The following is a 14,227-nucleotide window of genomic DNA, read 5'->3' as shown; positions in this document are numbered from 1 at the left end:
AAGACCCATTGTTGGCTGAATGGAACAGCACATTGCTCTAGTTTGTTACGTTTAAATTCCGCTCCTCTGTGGGAGAGTTAATAACACAACGGAGCTGCAGAGCCAACACAAACAGGACCTGTGAAACGGATGTATTTTCTGAGGGACGTGTTGGATTTATTTATTTCCATCATTTCATTGAAACCCTCTTGAATTGTGGAGTCTCGTCTTTTTTTTCTTTTTCCTTTTTTTTTTTTTTTACAAACAGTCAAGTACTCACGTCTACAACATGCTTTGTTTGTTTGGGTGCTGTCCATGGTGCTGATTCACACCTTCATAATCAGATTATCAGCAACACATTATCTGTGCAACGACAGGCTCGAAACGCAATGCATGACTTGTCTCATTTGTAAACAATGTGACGATTTACAAAAAAGAAGAGAAGAAGCAAACGAGTCGGATAAGACACAGGAACGTCACGCCGCAAACAGAATGTCCTGTACCAGCTACGTCCAGTCCGTGCAGCCGCAGGCCGTGTGTGCTTCTGTAGGGGTGTTTATGCTAGAGCACACCTCTAATATGTAGTGAAACGAATAAGTAGCAGCGGGTCCGGTTTCGTGTGATCGTAGTCCTTTTCTCACAGAGCGGTGTTTAGATGTGGTCGGGGACGGTCTGCAGAGCCTCCTCCGGGTTTCGGTTGACGTCAACATTCTGGAACCACAGCGACACAAATACTGAGAGTCCGTTTAAAGACACATAATAACCATAAAACTAAAAAGATTCATCAATCAGAAGCTTAACTTGCACTGTTGCTTTTTGCTGCTAATGTAAAGTGATTATGTGTTTTGCATTTTTGTATACTAACTGCTTAAACGGCGTACTATCATGTTGATTAGTACAGTGCCTCTCCAATCAATTTCCTCCTTTCCTCGTCAGCAGCGTTGCTCCTCTCTTGGCAGTTTGTTGTCAGACCATATTTTTTCAATTTTGCAATAATGGATTTAATGGTGCTCCGAAATGTATTTAACTGATGATGTGACTTCTGAAGATAATTGGTAGCACCTGATCTTTTTGGGGGGCTTCAAAGGGGGTTGAATAGATATCCTCCAATTTTGACTATTACATAAAATCCATATAAAAACATATAATTCCAAATTGAAATGCTACAAAATAGGGAAAAAACAACAATGGGGTGAATACTTTTGCAAGGCACTGTACATGTGTGAATTTCATCAATACAAAATATGACTTCCTGCCATCAGACATTCAATCTACCTCAGAATAGTTGGCAAAGCTACGTATCTATTATAATAACCGTGTGCTTGTGGAAACTTACCACTGGTCTCTCTCTGTGTGTGTTGACTGCTTCGATATTGAGGAAAAATGACTCAACTTTGCAGCCTGGAATTGAGGAGAAAGCCAGACTGTCAGGGAGAGATTTCCAGGGATATGGATATGTCACACGTCTCAAGTCTTTACCACCTACCGTAAGCTATCGGTGTAAGTTTGAGCACTGTGTGGAGGGGGCATCTTAGATAAGGCAGCGCGTCTTCACAGGGGGAGAAATAAGATTATTAGGAGTGGCTGTGGCGTGGAAAACAACATCACACACTATTGTGTCAAGCCTGGATTTCTGTACCTGCAGGTTTATCTAGAAAGTAGGCCAGCAGGCAGCGAAACACAGCTTGGTGGCAGATAACCAGGACGTTTTCCTGCCTCTCCAGCTCCATGATCACCGGCTCTAGTCGATGGACAAGGTCCTCATAGGACTGGACAAGAGACAAAATTATTGAAGAGGTCATCAATAATGCAACCAGACTCTGGTTGAATAATACATATTATCTTACCCCTCTCAGTCCATTTTTACAAGCGCACGCATACTGTACAATTCAACCAACCCGACTCTCTTATAATGAATATGTTTTGGCTGAAGCTACAGCCAAATAAAGGCTAGCTTAGCTTAGCACAAAGACTGGAAACGGGGGAAACCGCTAGAATGGCTCTGTCCAAAAGTACCAAAAAAGTCACAGTGTCTTCAGGGGAGAACTTACCTCACCCTTTGGGTAACGGTAACGATACTTGTCCTGGTCTCTCAGTGCAAACTCTTCTGGGAAATTCTCCTGAATCTCCTCGTAGGTTAGCTCCTCGCATACACCCTTAGTGACAAAGAAGTAGCGTGAACATCACTGTTTAAGCTCTAAAATGAATCTAAATTAATTTGACTGTATGAATACTCCTTGTATTATATAATACACAACCTCTAATGCATTCGGCCCATATTAAGAAAACATAGATGTGAAGATGAAACTTACAGCGTCTATCTCATTGAGGGCCTTCCACTGCTCATACTGGACTCCCAGAGCTTCTGCAGTCTGGATGGTCCTCTTCATGTGGCTCGTCCACACCTTTAGGTCTCTTATATTCTGACCTCGGATAAAGGTGGCCAAGGAATTGGCATACTGGGGACAATCAGTGCAAATGTATGTAATTTAGTACATTTACTCAAGTGCTCGACCTCAGTGCAATTATTTTACTCAAGTCTTCTTCTTCTTCTGCAAAATCCTCAAATCCTTCCTCCACTGGTCTAATGTGATCTACTCACTTTCTGTCCTCTCGGGGAGAGACCGGGATCTCCACCAATACGACCAACCAGGTTGAGTTCACTCTCTCCGTGGCGGCTCAGGTAGATGGATCTCGGTGTGACGTGGATGTTCATGAGGTAGTAGACTATCCTGCTTTGAATGTGGTCTTGGACCCGGTTCACCAGGTATCTACTGCCCACGTCGAAGATCTTGATGTAGGAGAGCTTCCTGTTTGAAGTCAGCATTGGGGGTTAATTAAGGGGAAGAGCATCCACTTCCTTTGTGATCTATTTGAGGACGGTACCTGTCTTTCTCGTCGTCGATAGGCATGTAGCTGGCCCTGTAACACTCTATGCGGTGGCTGAAGTCTTCCATGGCCTCATCTATGTCACAATCCACGTAATCTGGACTCCCAAATTTGACTTGCTGGAAAGGAAAGTTTTTGAACTTTATTAAGAACAGTACAATCTTTCAGTCTCTGCAAACATTCACTGTTAAAAAAACGTCGTTGACTAACCCTAATGTTCTCCGCAATGATTTCTGGGTCTTCACAGATTGATTCCACAAAGAACACCTGCATACAAGAAGCCATTCAGAAGGTTTTATTTATTAAATATTAAATATATAGCTGGTTTCTTTTTGCTTCGAGTCTTGGTCACCGACATCTTGCTCTAGCTTCAAAACGAACAGACCCATATGATAATGAATACTTTCACTCTTCTCATCGATCGCTCAGAAAGAAAGTCAATAAGAATATTTGCCAAAAATGTCTAACTTCCACAAATGTACTCACTTTGTAGCCCCTCTCGTTTGCATAACTAAGGATGATTGCCCTCCTTTCCCTGGTGGTGTTGGTGGCATCAAAAACCTGGATGGAACATGGATCAGGAGTTAATATTAGCAAATAAATTACATTTACATCATTCATAATGATGGTTAACAGTCAAGCACCTGAATTATAAGAAAACATTATGTTGTTGGACAATTTATTTAAAAAAAAACATGCTATATAATATTATAGTTTATGCTCAGATACATATCATGTCTCACACATGTTATATATTTATGGTCAAAGTTATGTTTTTATAAAGCCTACTACATTTTACAACAAATTATTGCTCACGGCTACTTGTCCCTGTTCCTTTGAGAAGTAGGCAGCAACGTCCTTGAGAGCGGCTGCTGCACAGGCCCTGAGAGAGAAATGACAAAGGAGCAAACATATGTTTAAAACTATATTTATAAAACTAGTAATAATTCTAACACAAAACGGTCTCTTTTGTCTTCTTACTTGCGGATCCTCATGGCCTCCTCGTTGTCAGGGTTGAAGAACTCAAAGTTCTTATAGATCTTGACAGCCTCCCTGCGGTACTGACCCACGTTGAACACTGGATGAGTAAAAAAAACAGATAACCAACGGTGTTCACTGCATGATGATTTAATACCATAGTATAGACACTCAGTGAATAACTCATACATCTCTATAACCAGGACTGACTTTTTGTAGGCACTCCGATCCAGTTCAGGTAGCGGGTGAGCTTCTTGGAGATGTACGTCTTCCCTCTGGCTGGCAAACCCACCATCACAATCATGGTGGGAGAGTTACAGAACTGAGGCACCGAGGCTGAGGTGAAGACAAACACATAATAGACATATAGTGAAGTAAGGATGAATGTATGTCATTCGGCAGAAGAGCGTTAAGCCTCGCCGTGTTCGGACGGAGATTCACACACACAGCGACATGTGTCGGGGGTTTCGCTGCCAAGGTAATCTTCATTAAGAGAATAAGAGCTCCAAGGTGCAGCTCAAATGTCTGCAGCCGGTGTAGTGAGTCACACGGCTTATCTGCATCTGTCTTTGGCGGCGTGTGACACAGAAAACTGTCCAACCAACCACAAATTCAAATAAACACTTACAAAAAAATAATGCCATCTGCAAATAGTCGAATACAACCTTGAAGAGAAAAACATTTACTGACCAGATGCTCCTCCTCCTCCTCCTCCTCCTCAGGTAGTCACATCAACAGAGCACCACAGTGTACAGCACCATATGGCTGACAATCACAAGAAGAAAAAAAGAACACTCCTAATCTCCGAGTGTGTTAAAAATGTCAGTCTCTTCCCTGCAGGTGGTTACAAATCAGCTCAGCTCGTCAATGATCCCAATACAACACCGTTATCATTCAAATGTCAGGCTTCGGTTCAGACTGTGACTGAACTACTCTACCATTATTTACTGAAGCTACAGTGAAGAAATGAAAATGACCTCTGAGATAAATCAGCGTTCTCTGCTCAGAAATCCAACATCACTTTAAAGGGTTTGTGTGTTTCTTACCCAGTCATGACCCAGTTGTTACATGCTTGTCTTTCTCAAGAGATGTATTTAAAAAGGCAGGGTTGCTTGCCAGTTAGCAGCCCCCCCCCCCCCCCCACCACCACGAAAAAAGGACCCGGATGGCCTGTGTGTGTCTGCACAGGGACAGGGAGGGCATCCAGGCTGTTCGATTATGAATGGAGTATGCTGCGTCAGCAAACTGCTCAAAGGCCCGTGTCAGGCACTGAACAGAGAGCCAACTCAGACCTGGCTTGGTCCAGTCTGGCTGACATCCCATGACTGACTGCTCTCTGTCTCTCAGACTGCCGCCTGCCCACCCACATCCATCAAAACCCGACAGAGCTCAGTCCTGGTGGATTCAGCCTTGTGAACCAAACACACATCTATCACTGCTGGAAGTAAAAACTCCACAGTCTCATCTGAAACAAGAACAAGTTAAAAGTGTAGGCAGAGCAAACAGCAGCAAAACTATATCACAATTCTTCTTCTATGCAAGCCGAGCCAGGCGGTGTTCACCGCACTTACATCCTCTCCTACGGTTCAAGTTGCAGCCCATCCATGGCACCCAGATCTTGAGCAGAGGAGTCTGCGTGAGTTTTTGGTGCTCGGTGCCAACTGTGAGAGCCATGAGGCCTGGGGAGGCAGGTGGAGTGAGCGTGAACGACGGAGGTGTGCAGCTCTGTGATCTGCGTGCTTCACTGAACACTACCTACTGCAGGTCAGCTGACTGTTGCCAAGGAGAAGTACTTGGTAAGCAGGAGAGAGAGGGGGGGGGAGGACCTGAAGCCAGGCTGCTTGTCTGCCTCTCAATCTGTTTCATGGTTTAAAAAACAGGCCAGAGGGAAAGCTGCCAAAATGATGTCAGACAGCAGAGGAGCATTCACGTCCACCATCCTGTACACCTCCTGTTGTGGACACACAGCTGGTTTCTCAGTGAGAGTAACAGCGACAGGATCACATGAGGCAAGTGTAACGGAGGTGGGAACCTCTCAGGAATTCAAATGAGCCCGAGCGGTTACGTGTGGAGTGGCTCTTCTCATTTTCTGCCACTAGAGGGCAGTTTAAACCGTAATCTGAAATCTGGGATACTCTAAGAAGTGAGGTTGTTGTTAAGGACATATTGTGCTGTTGTGTGTACATGGAAACTGGGCTTCAGCTAATACACCTGTCGCTGCAACTGAAATATCAGTTTATTATAGTGCAGATGAGAGTTTGGCAATGAAATACCAGTAGACATCATATCAGCATCTGAAGATCTTTTAATGCTGCAGCATGAGCCATTCCCAGTGTGACACAGGAATGACTGAGGAGTCACTGTTTCACCATTTATAAAACAATATAAATATCCTTAATTGCAAGGAAAAAGCCCAGAAGCGTCAAAAGAAAAGGTTCTTCTGCACATAGGAGAAAATGTAGTATCGCAAGATTATATACACTTTAAGGAGCATACAAATCTAATTCTGCCTTCTCGCCATTGGCAGATTCCTCCAGTCTTCAACACATCTTGTGTGCATCAGTGTCTGCAGTGTTCAGACTACCCGTTTTAAACCAGCATTCATGTTGAAACGGTGCGTAAAAAACACTCTACGAGACCGTTAAGTCACTGGGTTTATATCATTCCACCTTGAGAAATTCCTTGTGTTGTTTATTTTAGTTAAAAAGACTATTGCTCTAATTAAAGCCATTGAAATGTGCACATTTATATCAAATTATCTCTTCGCCCTGAACTAGAAGCAGGTTGTGGGTACTCCAGTGTCCAGCTGCTTCCAGTTTAAATACTAGCCGCTGGCTCAGCTGTTCACAAGCCGCGTGGAGACAATCCCTCTGCTCTGAATTTCAAACTGAGAACCTTTAAAGGAAAAGTTCAACTTAGTTCAACTATTCCCTTCTGGCGTGGGAGTCAGATTAGAGCATCGGAAACACTCGTGTCTGTCGGTTGATCATGAAGCTGTACATGCAGGAGACAGTTTCAGTTCAATTCAAGGGCTACGCGGAAACAGCAAGTGTGGTTTTGTTCAAAGATAACAAAATCTGCTTATCAGCATCGCTTTAACTCAATGATTAACACATTTTGTCTTGTTTGTTAAATCTGACTGTAACTTCACATTGAAATCGTATCTATCTTCTCAGCTAACTCTGCCAGAAAGCCAGTGAGTGTATTCCTCAAAATGTAAAACATTTGCCTTTAAGTACAAAACAACTTTTTTCAATTTTCTCTGCAAACTGAGCAGACGAAAAAACTGCCAAACCAGACACTGAAAATCAGCTGCATCTCTTCATGTGAAACTTACGCTGCTTGATCCCAAAAGAAAGGGTCTGTGAGTGAAATTCCTATTTAATCATGTGTTTCTGGTATGATCAGGACTTATACATGTCCATTCCAAGAGTCTTCAGATGTTTTGTCATTATACTTTAGTTATACTTTAGAGTGCTTTGTGTTCTAGGGATGTGTGCCTATCCTCAATGTGTACTGGAGGACCATTTGTCAACCAGGGGTGTCGCCAGACAAGCCCATTGTATTGAAGTGTCACTCAGGCACCGGGTGTGATATAGAATAACAATGACCCTTTGATCCTACACATCTGGAGACACCTGGAATGGTGGCTGTGAGTTGAGGCTGCAGGATGCCAGACATGTATGTTTATTCAAATATTATAATAACTGAGAGAGACTGTGTCTGTCTAACAGGCAGTTGTTTTGGGCAGCGATTAGCCACGAATGGCCAGTGTTTTCTCTTTTGGAGTCGGGGCTTTTACTACTACTACAGCTATATCCCCTCTCTCATGTAGACTGCTCTCTCTCACACACTCACTCTCAGACACACACACACTAGCATTGGGAGTTTTTCAAGGAAAATGTAAAAATTCATGAGCAAAAAAGTGACACCTTTCATGGTGGTCAGCTTGCAGAATCAGATGTTAATACCCATTTCTGTTTGCGGCGAGGTTGCAGGACCTGGTTACGGCAGCTGTCTTTTTCTGTCTCATAACGTGACTCGAGATCATTACCACTCATATACATGCAAAGCATTTATTACCTGTAAACAAAGCGAGTGAGAGAAATATAGAAAAGCAACAATGCAGTACTTAAAACAGCAGGCTTCTTGTCTGTTTCTTACTATTTGTATCTGCTTCACTCGACAAGGAAGTGATTTCATTGCTGCACAAAGCATAGCATGTCATGACATAAGTCTATTTTTACTCCCATATCATATCCGCGTTGCACTCACTCGGCGTGAACACACACATGCCCTGCATATGGCACAGATTTGTAGAAACCTCTGCTGTAACGTGTCATGCTCTCTGCTGAGGCTGGTTATCCGTGAGCTCACCTGCACCGTCACACCGGCGGAGCTTCACATGTTCCAGCTGGGGAAGCTCCATTCTGTGCTACGCTCCAACGAAGCAACTCTGGATTACAAGGCCGGTGGCGACGGAACGGATGCTCCTTTTAAAGAAACTAAACCCCTCTGGCGAAGTATTCTCATCCCACCCCCCACCCCTACCGAGCCCTCTCTTTTCACGCCACATGTGACATATGATAGCAACAGACTGGGCTTGTCCTTTAATGTTTGCCAGGGACAGAGTTCACAACGCACGCACATGGCCAGGGGAAGAGCTGCACTCAGAGGGTGCGTCCCGACATGTGCAAAGGTCACTAAGAAGGTGCCTGTTGTTGTTGGAAGACGACGTCTAAGCATGCAGGCCACAATCACTCATCCTGTGTTTGCTTTGATGAACAGCAGTGAGGGCATTGTTGTGGTATCACTGAAGCATGTGATACAATCGTCAACAATCAATCAAAACCCACAGGTTCAGATAATACTATGTAAACTACTACTGAATACTACTCCTAATCGTCACAGTATATTGATCAAGCAGTTAGTGTACAAAACATCTTTTCATTTCATACCAACAGGAAATGCAACAATATCCCATGGGATGTCAATCAACTTTGTTATATAGTGACAAAAGAAAGTGAACTCAAACCAGAAAGCATGCATACTAAATATGGTTTGGTGTGTCCGAACATTTACAACATTCTTCTCCTCTTTTCTGAAGCTGACGTACCACTAATTATCTCACCTCCCTTGTGTGAAAACACCAAAAACATTCCTAGAATTACTGACATCACTTGAGGCTGTTTATCAGGCTTTCCTAATGCTCCATCTGGAGCCACTAACGGTTTTTACTCACATATGCAAAAGAGAGTAATACACTTCTGTGGTCGACTTAAACAATATAATGTGGTTAAAAGGAGAGCAGACATTACCTGATTATGCAAGCTAATGTACTCTGACTCAAAGTTCAACCACAGACAGATGGAGAAAGTACAAGACCAATGCTGTATCCTTTGATAAAGAAACACTGTTTTTAGCAACTGCATGGATTTTTTTCTTAATTCTCACTGTGTATATGTGGGGAGGGGAGGGGGAAGAGGGATTTTTTTTCATCCCCCCTCCCCGAAAAACCACAGCCATATATGAATTATTAAAAAACTGTTAGCAACCAGAGGCTACATTTGGGTTGGGTTTGAATACCTTTATAACTATTTACCCCCCTTTCATATTTTGAAGACAACTCTGCATTCCGTTTGTTAAATCATATCCAGATGGTGTTTGGTTCAGACAAACAAAACAAGAGGGAAAAAAGTGGGCGGAGGGTTTGGAGGGGACCTTCGTATGGTTCGGTCAGGGTTATACATTCACTGGCATTTTCACCAGGCAGGACTTTTCAGGCTCGGGAAGGACTGTTCCTTGATTGGACCCTAGATACTTCTTCGTCGCAGAAGCCTAAGGTGAGGAGACATGTTATTGCCAAACAGGAGGTTGCTGCATGTGTGCTCTTTTTAAACTTTCTATGGACATAGTGTTTTTTATCTTAAGATTGTTATCTCATTCCATGGAAAGGCCTGCAGAACAGCTTGTTTCTTTATAGAAGACGTTGCATCTTTAGAGAAACAAACTTCTGCCAAGGAAATGCTCATGTGTGAAAGATTTAAAACCACAAATGTCAGGTTTTAGATCTTTCTACACACGTGAGCATTTTCAAAGTGTTCATGCCCTGTTTCAGTTGACATCTAATCTAAAAATGAGTCAATACGACAGATCAGACAGGTAGGGCATCTAGGCTATGGTTTTTACCATATCCTGTGTACTGCAAATGTTTGTGGTTGTGCCCTGAAGACCTGTTTAAGATGGAGTGATTATTTGCAGACAAACTATTTGAACATATAAGATTTGAACCTGGATACTGAAATATTTGTCATGTTACATGTTTGCTTTAACATTGAAACACTCAAACATGCTGAAAATTCTTTGCAATGAGACCTCATGCTTAAGACTGATGCATGGCAATTGTATCATGACCACAAGGACTTTGACTTGATAAATTGATACTCAGCATTACTTAACAGTTACAGGGGGGGGAACAGATTCTGAACAAAGGGCAAAATGTAGCAGGCAATCTTTTAGACAATATATACTGTCAAGCAAAAGACTGAACATTAACACACCAAATGTTTCCAAAGTAGTTTGAAACATTTGAAAATGCCACGGGGTATTGGCAGAACAAAAACATATATCATATATAATCATAACATGGATCTTACTGTGTATTTGAACAAGCACAGTGCAGCTCTAAAGGGCTTTTGACCCTCTTTTAGGTCAATGGATTTGGTTTTACAACCTCCATGCAGTATCTACTGAATTACCAGCAGGAGGAATCTTTTGACTCATCCTACCAACATATTCAATGCAAAATGTTAACTTATTTCTCAACATTTTTAGTTAAATGTAATATCATCAGCAACTATGTGTTGAGTAAAGTTCTGTGTCTCCTCTACAGTGATGGGGTCATATCCAGCCCTGGCATTCCTCCTACTTTTCTCAGCCACGCTGTCTTCCAGTTGTGATGGAGGAAAAGTGCTGGTGTACCCCATAGATGGGAGCCACTGGCTTAACATGAAAATCTTGGTGGAGGCGCTTCACTCTCAGGGCCACCAAATCACAGTACTCCGCTCCTCCACCAGCTGGTACGTTTCGGAATCCTCCCCCTATTACAGGTCCATCACCATCGCCCAGGAAAAGACCCAGAACTTAGAGAGCCAAACCTTCATGACGTCTTTCTTGAAGAGGTCGATAGAGATCCGTCGGCACAAAGGCACGCTGTGGGCGTTTCTGGAATTTTATAGGAACCTTTTCAGCATGTTGAAGGAGAACCAGAAAGTCGTGGCAAATATGGTCGTCACCATCTTTGAGAATAAGACACTGATTGAGGAACTGAATGAAACTGGATATGATCTCTTTCTGACCGACCCGGCGTTTCCAGGCGGAGTGCTGTTGGCACACTTTCTTCACCTTCCCCTAGTATTCAATGTGCGCTGGCTTTTCAATGGCGAGGCCCACTTCGCCATCGCTCCTTCTCCTCTATCCTACATCCCCCAGCTGTTCACGGACAACTCTGACAAGATGAACTTCTTCCAAAGAATCAATAATATAATTTCTCATGGTGTACTGATTTACATGTACCATTATATCTCAAATCCGCCTTACCAGGCTGTGTGTGATCGTTATTTTGGACCCGATGTCAATGTCATGTCTCTCATGCAGGGAGCTGACCTCTGGCTAATGCGGGTTGACTTTACATTCGAATACCCACGTCCCACCATGCCCAACGTCGTCTACATCGGAGGCTTCCAGGGTAAGCCCTCCAAGCCTCTCCCATCAGATTTAGAGGATTTTATGCAGAGTTCTGGTGAACACGGGGTGATTATCATGACTCTGGGGACCTTGCTGAGCGACCTCGGCCCTGAAATATCGGAGAGCATTGCCTCAGCATTTGCCAACCTCCCTCAGAAGGTCGTGTGGAGACACATCGGGAAAAGACCCGTCACTCTGGGAAACAACACGATGCAGGTTGAATGGCTGCCTCAAAACGATATACTAGGTCACCCTAAAACCAAGGTCTTTGTCACCCATGGGGGTACTAATGGAATTTACGAGGCCATCTACCATGGTGTTCCGATTCTGGGCATTCCTCTCATCTTTGACCAGTACGACAACATGGTGCGCCTGAAATCCCGGGGAGTAGGTGAGATTGTTGAAGTGACAACCTTGGATGAAAAGTCTCTTACGAGTGCTCTGAAGAATATTCTAGACCCAGAAATGCTGTACAAACAGAATATGCTCAAGCTGTCAAAACTTCATCTTGACAAACCAATGAAACCCATAGACAGTGCTGTTTTCTGGACAGAGTACGTCATGAGGCACAAGGGCGCAGCGCATCTGCGCACTGAGTCATATAAGTTGCCATGGTACGCCTATTACTGTCTAGACGTGATGGCAGTACTTCTAGCATTTGGTTTGCTGTTTATCGCATTAGTTTGGGTTTCCTGTAGATGTCTCATTAAATGTTTGATAAAGATCAAGAAGTCCACATCCAAGTCCAAGAATGAATAGATAACCCCATGAAGAGTGAGATGAAAAAAGATGTGTAACTCAGAGTGCTACAGATACTGTGGAATCAGGAAGCAATATACAGGACTTGCATTAATATATTAGGCTTTGGCCATATAGCATGTTTTTCTGGCAGACAAGCACAAGCTGGGGATACTACTATCTATTTGTCGGTGTACGGTGATAAACAACATCAACAACATTCTGTATCTGCCCAGCTGATCTGCTCCCATTAAAATGGGCTCTTAGGCTATTAAAAAAATGCTATATGGACACAGGCCCTTAGCCGGAAAGCTAATTCTATAATAGCTTCAAAATATTGTTCCCTGATGACTTTTTTGCTGTTGTTGTTATGCTGTGCATATTTCACATAATGTTTGGTGCTTAAAATGCATCATGAATTACTTTAACAATATTGTATTGTTTTTCCCCCCTTCTGGGAACTAATTATCATTAGTTTGTGTATTGAAATTCCAAACACAAGGAGCAGTTACAAGAACCTTATATAAAGTAATAATTCATAATTCATAAGGGGCACAAGTGAAATTATTAGAAAGTCTATATACTGAACTATTTTCACAGCATTACTATAACTTTAGTTGTGTTAAACTTTATCTGAGCCAGAGTTTGACAGGAACAAATGGCTAAACATCTGACAAGCTTGCTGGAGAAGCTGCAGGAATATTCCCCTTTCAATGAAGGTAACTTACAGGTCTGAGAGCACTGGTCGGATGCACAACGTCACCTTTTCTTCTGGACAGTTAGTAAATTATTTCCATCTGCGCGTATGTTGGTTTTTTCTACATGCAATGTGAATTGAGCGATACAACAAAAATGTTTTAACCTTGTTGTTCTGAGTTCTTCCTGTGAAGACTTTTCATAATTTGGGGGTATGGAACTAATTCTGTGTGAAAATCCTAACTCTCAAGTTCAAGATGTGTTTCTTAATCTCAGTTATTAATGTATGATGTAATAAATGCTCTGAATTGTTTTAAATGGTTAAAAGTGAATTCATTTTTTATTGTTACCGCACATACACAGCATAGCACGGAATGAAATGCAGCCTAATTTTTAACCCATCCTTGACAATTAGGTGTACTGGACAGCTAATATACAGCGCTAGGAGTCCCTTGCTCAAGGGCACCTCGGCAGTGCCCAGGAGGTGAACTGACACGGACAGAGCTACTGCAGCACCAGCATTAAATACATACAGGTCATACCACTTGGGTGGTTGGTGGGTGCCAATCATGACATTAAGAGCATATCTACATGGCTCGCAGCTAACGATGCTAACACCACTTACAGTGCGAACAACAGCAAAAGTGCTGACAGAGTTAACAGCGTTTACCTGACAAGGAACTGGAGGATGGGCATTGCACTTCTGTGGTCAGGGCAGCGTGGGGGTGTGCAGAGTGGTAGCCATGAGCTAGCCAGTGGGCACGCTCACATTCACTAAAAGGCCAGTGTGACCAGTCCAGCTATGTGAACAAAGCACAGAGAAGCTGAGATTACAACACACACTGAGGGAAAGCACCTTCCTTTTTTGCTCAGGTAGCCACTATACCCTTACATACAGTATAGCAAATTGTTGTGTGAATCTGTATCAATGCTCCTGACAGCCTTCAAACAAATGTTTCTAATGGAAATTACATTTTTTGAAAGATGATCTCTTAAGAGATAATATATTTATATTTGGGGCTTATTTTCACAGTTTTAACTGCCATTCAAATTTGTAGCAGAAACCAAAGTTATTCCTGATATAGGGTGTGATTGAATAGTCACTTTGAGTGCTGAGTGTGCAATGGTATTGCAGAACAAAGTATAAATGTAGTGCATCAACAAAGGATGCCTGCTCTAAGGTTCATAATGACACCTTACT

The 14,227-nt window shown here is 42.8% G+C and overlaps 1 protein-coding gene and 1 pseudogene across 3 annotated transcripts; one reads left to right on the top strand and one right to left on the bottom strand.

The window, feature by feature from the left end:
* Positions 1 to 479: 479 nt before the first annotated feature.
* pfkfb1 (6-phosphofructo-2-kinase/fructose-2,6-biphosphatase 1) lies at positions 480 to 8,360 on the bottom strand. Of its 2 annotated transcripts, none has more exons than XM_084016404.1 (14): positions 8,224 to 8,360; positions 4,057 to 4,182; positions 3,850 to 3,946; positions 3,685 to 3,751; positions 3,355 to 3,429; positions 3,079 to 3,135; positions 2,866 to 2,987; positions 2,582 to 2,789; positions 2,292 to 2,438; positions 2,031 to 2,135; positions 1,619 to 1,748; positions 1,466 to 1,528; positions 1,316 to 1,380; positions 480 to 690 (listed from the first exon to the last, which is right to left on the bottom strand). In XM_084016404.1, the coding sequence occupies exons 1-14, from the start codon at positions 8,273 to 8,275 to the stop codon at positions 631 to 633; spliced, it is 1,374 nt and encodes a 457-aa protein (XP_083872530.1). In that variant the 5' UTR covers positions 8,276 to 8,360; the 3' UTR covers positions 480 to 630. The 2 variants fall into 2 exon arrangements, with proteins under 2 accessions (XP_083872530.1, XP_083872529.1); XM_084016403.1 differs by lacking the exon at positions 8,224 to 8,360 and adding an exon at positions 5,418 to 5,580.
* Positions 8,361 to 9,567: 1,207 nt separating this feature from the next.
* Positions 9,568 to 13,339, top strand: LOC311017820 (UDP-glucuronosyltransferase 2B20 pseudogene; annotated as a pseudogene). Its single transcript, XR_014599289.1, has 2 exons — positions 9,568 to 9,689; positions 10,739 to 13,339. The product of XR_014599289.1 is annotated as a UDP-glucuronosyltransferase 2B20 pseudogene (transcript).
* Positions 13,340 to 14,227: the final 888 nt, after the last annotated feature.

The sequence above is a fragment of the Eutrigla gurnardus genome, assembly GCF_963514095.1.
Source record: "Eutrigla gurnardus genome assembly, chromosome: 8".
NCBI classification, from domain to species: domain Eukaryota; kingdom Metazoa; phylum Chordata; class Actinopteri; order Perciformes; family Triglidae; genus Eutrigla; species Eutrigla gurnardus.
The sequence above is the reverse complement of the archived record's forward strand: the minus strand, read 5'-3'. Positions and strand labels throughout refer to the sequence as shown.